Raw genomic sequence first — 7500 nt, forward strand, 5'->3', positions numbered from 1 at the left:
ATTTGCTTTATAAAATCTAAAGGTAAATGGCAAACATAGGGCATCGCTTCTTGCTTGAGACAAAACTTGTAAGACAAGCAGAAAAAAAAATTTAGATTATTTTCCACTACATTAACAGGGACACGAATTTCAGAGAAACAAAAAGCATGTGCAATGCTAGTATCTGTACAGCACATAAAACCTTTAAATTTCTGCCATTAGTTTTCTTGAATTTGTTGGTATAGTTGGTTAATACAGCAAAACACAAATATATGAAATTAGCATGTGATTCTAAAATTCATTTTATATTGAGTTGGTTGCATTTTTGTTAGGATCTTTTTTTTATCACATCTGCAAAGAAGCATAATGCAACCTTGATTGACAACCAAAATATATAATTCGATTTGTCTTAAACTCTGATTGCTATGAGTCAGTCATCAGTTTAAAGGTGTATTGGTCTAAATCAAGGGTGAATACTGAACTGAGCAGGCAGTAGTGTTTTTCATATTAATGGCACCAAACAGAAAACAGATTGCTTTGCCAAGAATAAGAAATGACTCGGCATGGTGTTCTGTTGTTCTTTATAGGTACTTTAGCCAAATGCAGTATGCACCAGTGTTTACCTCATATGGACCATTACCCTTTAAATTATTTGTTGTCCAGTCCTGAATATGTCAGAGCTTTATAACTCATCTAGAAACTAGAAACACCATCTAGTTCCTTTTATACAGCATAATTAAAGAAGGCCACAAAGAGTGCCGTTAAATGCTTTGTTTCATTAACATAATGAAGTCTATTTTGGGATGAAAATAGAAACAAAATGTGAGCATTACATTGGTATCCTGTACACAGGACTAAAAATGCCAGTTTAAAAAAAGTCTTACAGCATAAAGATTTAGGAGCACACACAATATTATTTCTTAAAGTAAATCGTAAAACAGTTTGTTAACAGGTTTTTTTTTTTTTCCCTTTTTATATTCTATAGACTTGTGACAAGGTGAGCTGGTTCTTTGCAGTTTTCTTCAATTGGAGATTCATCTTTGTTTGGTGAGACTATGAATCCATCACTGCTCCCTCGTCCTAAAGGATAGTAAGTGTGAAGCTGATGGATGTTATTCCGGTTGCCCAAATTTGGCATGCTTTTGTAGTATAAATCTTCTGAATCCCTAGTTTTGGCTGGCGAAGAATCAGTCTGAGTGCTAGTGGTTATGCTTCCTGTGACAGCGATGCCAGTTAATGTAGGCATGCTGGTATAAAGAGAATCCTTGTTTGGTGATTGCATTGCGTCAGTGTGCTCATTATTTAACAAGGGGAAAAAACTTTCACTGTTGTCTGGGGGAATCTTTTTCCTGTTAAAGTGAAGAGGCTGGTGGCTGTCAGCAGGGTAAACACATGAGGGCAGCAGTGGGGCATCAGACTCCTCATGTATAAGTTCTATGCCCATTATCTCATCATTAGTAAAAGAGGTGGCATCATCAAGGACAATTGATTCATCCTCTTTTATATTGTTTATGTTATTTATCAACTTATTCACCAGATTTCGACTTTGTTCACATGAATGCTCATGGTTGTTCATATAGGAAGGTATATAGTTAGAAGTAAGTTCCTTCAAAATTTTTTTTTCTAAGGCAGTCTCTTTGTGGTTAAAGCCACGGTCAATAATTTTCACGCAGTCAGTAAGGTATCCTCCAGCTGCAATGCTATAACTGTTCACATGGTTACCATTCAGTGGTAGAGTATCCATGACACTTGTATCCCTGGCATTGTTCAGAAGTCCCTCTGGAAACAAAAAACCAACAAGCCTAATGTTAGTATAAACATTTTTATTTATTAATTTATTTGTAGTGTTACAAAATTCATCAGAGCTGAGCTTTCTCTTGTAAAGGCAGCAGTTAAAAGGCACACATTTACTCCAAATATTACTTATGACTAAAGCTGGCCATACACTGTACGAAAAATTGGACAATCGTGGTTACAAAAAACTAAAGAATTTTGGGAAGGGCTAAAGATACCACCATCATGTAGCAATCACATTTCGAAAGATAAACATTCAATGAACATAAATTAATTAAATTAGAAGGGAAATGACTAAATAAAATTGACCTCTCTACGTCCCTTCCATGTATGTCTGCTTGAGGTACCATACGTTCAATGTGGACAGATCCTTCTGTCCCTCTTCCTTATCATTCTCTTCACTGACTGTAGTCAATGGCAAACTCAAATGTCCTGCTAGCTGAATGTGTATTTGAGCTTGTGTAGACGAAAGATTGTTGCGTATGTATGTTACGTTATCACTAATTTGTTTACTTCCAGGTTAGTTTTCTTGCACCTGCGCTCGAAAAATCGAATGATTTTTCCCGTGCGAGTACATCGTACGAAGAGGGACAGAAAGATGTGTCCACAACAAACGTACGGTGCACCGAGCATGCATACACGGAAGGGACGTCGAGAGGTACATTTTATTTTGTCATTTCTGTTCTAATGTAAACAAATCAAACGATAAACCGGTTAATTTATGTTGATTGAATGTTTGTTTGTCTTTCAAAATTTGGTCGCTACATGATGGTAGTATCTTTTGGGCCTTCCAAAAATTATTTTGTTTTTTGAAATCGCTATTGTCCGATTTTTTTTTTGTATAGTGTATGGCCAGCTTAAACCTAAATTTATTTAAAACATTGATATTTTTATTCAATTTTTAGCTGTCAGTGCATGTTTATTTATAAATAAACATAGTAAAACCAAAATGTCTAGTTGCCTAGGAAATAGTTTCCACTGACAAAAAGAAAAATAACCATTACTTACTGTCAGAAACCTCACTTATGATGTATTTTACTAAAAGTTATATTTCTTAATACAAACCTGATTTTGCATTAATACCCAGTAAAGCTAATGGTGTCAGTAATGGCATGAGTGAGATTTTTATAAATACATTTATGTAGACTACCTAACAGTGTCGATACCCAAGCATTTAAGGCATATCTAAGTCCAGTATTTAAAAATGTATGCTTTTTAATTGGTAGACTCTTTAGGATGTGCAGAATGGTTAATACTGTATAGCAGGGGTTTCCAAATAATGGCCCATGGGCTAAATCCAGCCTGGAGCTAGGGCCACTGGCATATCCTCAATGTAGGCTCACTGTGCTGTCACAAAGGTCTCACTTCAGTTCAGCAGAAGTTAACTTCTTCCCCCAATTACATCTCTGCCCCAGCATTCACAGGACAGAACTTCCTCTATCTAGACCTGCTGTGTACCCTGGCTCCCACCCTGCAGCTCCAAGTAAAATGTACTCATTCATTTACATTCCTTTCATTTATTTATAAACCTGATTTTTTTGGCCTATGAGTAAAATCTATAATGTGGCGCTCCAACTGAAAAGTAAGGAGACTCCTGCTGTAAAGTAATATGCCTTCAGATGATAAAGACATCAGAATAAAAATGGCTTTTTAGCCTACCTCTTTACATGCCCCAGGACACAATGTTAGTGTGACAGCCGAGGTAATCAAAAAAAGGTGTGAAAAAGCCAAGAAAATGGCGCCTTTCAGTAATGACTGTGACTGCTTGCTACAGTCATCATTGATAGAAACAATATCGTATTTTTTAAAATTATTGCAGGTGTCACATATATTACAGGATTTGATAAAGAAGGGGGCGCTAAACAAATTTGCATATATGTAAAAATACTTCAATATCCAAAATGAATGCTTATATCTCCAGTACCATACTAGTATATTCCAAATATACATCCTTAAGTGCCGGTTCACACTTCCGCGTGTGCGGCGATCGCATGTAATATCGGAGCGCACTGCTCCTTCATTACATGCGATCGGATGTGCAGTGCGAATTCAGCCATACACTTTGTATGGCTAAATTCGCACTGCACCCGCACAAAACTCGCACATGAGGCATTTTTTCAGCCGCATCAGGATCGGATCGCACAGTGGTTCACACTTGTGCGATCCGATCCTGTGCGAACTGTCAGATCGCACTGCGATATGCGATCAAACTGGGGGTGTCGTTAACATTTCATTGACCCCCCTGCGTATCGCATATGCCAGTGTGAACTGCCAGATGTGCGTTTGCGATGTGGGAACAGGCTGCGAATTCGCAGCCTTCCCGCATCGCACAAGTGTGACCCGGCACTAATACAATATGATACATTTCTGAAAAAATAAATATATTATTCCACCTTAAAGAAAAATATGTTCCACCATAAAAATATTCATACCAGATGTGTATATAAAACATTCAGTCCAAAAAAAACATTTTATATAAAGTGACAGTCTCCTTCCTATGTTTTGTAATCTTTACTCTCTTCATTGTGTACTTCACCACTAGTGCCTAAATAAATAAATCACCAGACCAATTGAACCTTTGGCATTGCTCAAAGAATGTGCAGTGACAATTGAAGTAGATTTTAAATGATACGGGTGGGCGGAGTTTTTCCATCTTCACCCCTATCAGAAACCAGTACATACTATTTAGGACTACGCGTTTGAAGCGGGATTTCTGGTCCTCACATGCATTACTTCTGGTAATTGGAGCGCACGCCGGCTTCAGAGCTAAGCGGAGTGGCGTGACTCCTTTCTATTGCACAGGCTATTTCTTTGGTGCTGATAGCAGACACAAATGAATGTAAGCTTAATGCTTATGTTTTTATTATGTCCAGTTGAATAAAAATACACTATATCAGTTTTTCTCCCTGGCTTCTGTATCATGATGGAGTGAGTGACAACAAGATTTCCAATTTGGGCTACAACATATCCCACATAAACAAGCGCAAGTTGTGACGAAAGCGGATATCAGTTCTACCCTCCTCACCAATTGGTGACAAAGCAATGGCCAATGTCACACTGCGCTGTCACTTACGTAACAATGCTAGGTGCCAGCAGCGATTTGTCACTGAGCTACGGTAATCAAGCAACGAACCCTTTCAGCTGCCACCACCTTTTGACCAAGAAGGAGGAAACATAATCTTAGCAATACCAACTATGGGTAACACTTGGGACTGTTACAGTTGGTATATTCAAAAATGGGCACAAGATGGCATATGTGGGAGCTGAGTCATTTCAGAACACAAAGTTTCCCAAGGAAGTTCTGGGATTTGTATGCTGTTGGAGAAAATCTTCCAGTCCTTTTGGTGAAGCTGGACTACATTATCTAAGTACTCTGGTAAGAGGAGGGGACATTTTAAAGGAAAAGGGCGCGCACAGGGAGAGGGGAAAGTGCTGGAGAGGACTGGACTTGGGAGTGACAGAGGAGGCTGACCGGGTGCTGCCGAAAAGAGAAAAGGAGACTGAGTGATGTAGTGACGACCTCACTGTGTGAAGGAAGCTGGAGTGCTGTGCCACAGTGTGCTGATATCCTGGAGAGCCCTTGGTCTGTGCGCACATCGTAAGAGACAGACGCCAGACTAGAGCCTGCAGAGGACATTCAGAGTCCTTGTACTGGAGGTCGCTGCAAGACTGCTAATCAACAGAAGTGGGTGAGAACAAACCATATATTTTGCTGAACTGTCTGCCTGTTTATCCACACTATAGGTATTTCTGAGTCCAGCGAAGTATCTTCTCGCATACAGACCTGTTCCTGATAGGAGTCTATACTGCTTGACACAATCCATGTGGTGAATGCATAGAGAGTGAGAAAGAGGAACTCAGTGCACACTACCAATATAAGCAAAACTATTCACCAATTCAGAAACTCCATTAGTTGTGTTTAATAGGGGCTGGATTATCGTTACCAGTGCTACCTCATTGCTAAAGAAATGTTGTTCCCCTGTTGTCAGTTTCTGCGCTCAATGTAGGTTACAAAATATTTGCTGTACTTAAAGGAGACATTCTGTAAGTGCCTTACCTGCCCTTCATTTAAACAATTACAGCTGGGGATTCCCCACTGATGTTATCATCGCTTTTCATATTAAAATCATACCTTTGATACCACTAGCTGCTATGCAGATCAGGAAATTATTAAAGGGGAACTCCGAAGCTATGCATCTTTTCAGTTTAAATCTTATTGCCAGCTTAAAGTTTCATAGAAGACAAAGACATTAAGGATTCCCAAAGTGCATTAGCAAAAGAGCTCCAATGTTTGGCCAATAATTGGGCTTTAATTCTAAGTTAATGTTGCAACAGTAAACCTTAGTCCTTGGCTCAGGATGCCTTTGAGATTTAGTTTCAATATTATTCCTCTGGGTATGAGAAAAAGTTCACTCTGGGAACATAAGCAGATCTGGGGGTGAACATTTATACTTTTCTGTTTTGTAGGACTAACTAAATGCAAAAAAAAGAGGTCCTGTCCAAAACCAAACTCAGGTTTACCAAAATTACCATTGAAATCAAGAGCTTACAGCATAGAGTACTCTTTGAGTAGATTCTGTTCATGTTATGCTCATCGCATTGTAATGTCAAATTTTTGAAAACCCTTGCTTTCTTTTAAAATATTGCTTGGTTCATGAAATCACATTGTCTGTTCAGAATCAGTAGCAATGTGTGCGTGTTTGGTATCAGTGAAAGAGGGGAGAACTCAGTTGGGGCCTTAAGAGTGAGCAGAAACCCTTTTAATCAAGCGGCCCTCAAGGGGGTAGCTCTACATATGATTTTAGAACAAACATTTATAACACACACTGTCACCACAGACAGGAATGTTCAGAGGAGGTCTACTATACAATAGTGCTCTTCAAGAGACAGGGATTCTTTTTAGTTTTGTGTAACACATTCAGAGATCAGGTTAACCTTCAAAATATGGTTTAATAATGAAAATGCAAAAAATCTATGCAAATAAACCATTTACAGAAAAAGGGTGTAACAAGCAATAAAGAGACACTATAACAAGAAAGGAATAAAAAGGAGTACATGGGAAGAATACTGTATTTGCAATGGCCTGGTTTCAGCAGAGTTCACTCAATGAGCAAGGTGTTATTGGTTCTCATAACTTGACAGATGTTCCTTGGTTGATGGTACATGAGAACTGTCAAACAGCCCTGGAATGCCCCTTTTCTCTTGGATCAAAGAGGTGTGGACAGTTTTATACTAATATTAATATCTTCCAATAATGTGCAGAGTGCATTCCAGAAACCGGTAGATTCAGCGTTCAATTTTATGTCCATTGATACCAAACACCAGAGGATATCAGATAGGCCTGTCACCCAGGAGGTATCTAGCTGCTATCTCACCCTCTGTATGTGCTAGCTTAGTGATGTATTACCTCGATTTGTTTGAGATGATACGCCCCACGCCTGACTGCTTTTTGGGTAAACATTTTATGGCACGCTATGTATTCCTAGTGCAATAATTGCTCTACAAACCATGGGTGACAGAACTAAAGAATTTGTTCATAGTTTTTACGATAGGTCTGGTCAGCAGAAACTATCAGACATCCTGCCAGTACTCAATTAGCAGTTTGCAGCTCTGCAAAGGCCTATGAGCTGGTGTCTGCTGTCCTGAAGTTGGGATAACAGGCTCTATTGAAGTGTGTTAAACTTAAGCCTACGGATTCCATGAATTGAAGGAGGAGGGAGGGGGTGA

General features: G+C 39.0%; 1 protein-coding gene across 2 annotated transcripts in view; it reads right to left on the reverse strand.

Annotated features, from left to right (window-relative positions):
* ADGRL3 (adhesion G protein-coupled receptor L3) overlaps nt 1-7500 on the reverse strand; it is a 1148837-nt gene that overhangs the window by 38 nt on the left and 1141299 nt on the right. For both annotated transcript variants that reach the window (XM_082254905.1, XM_082254904.1), the window contains one exon: nt 1-1758. This exon is cut by the window's left edge and continues 38 nt beyond it. In XM_082254905.1, the coding sequence (XP_082111031.1) occupies nt 959-1758 (800 nt within the window). In that variant the 3' untranslated portion in view covers nt 1-958. The remainder of the gene's footprint in view (nt 1759-7500) is intronic.

Source organism: Pelophylax lessonae (genome assembly GCF_965119305.1).
Source record: "Pelophylax lessonae genome assembly, chromosome: 1".
Taxonomy (NCBI): Eukaryota; Metazoa; Chordata; class Amphibia; order Anura; family Ranidae; genus Pelophylax; species Pelophylax lessonae.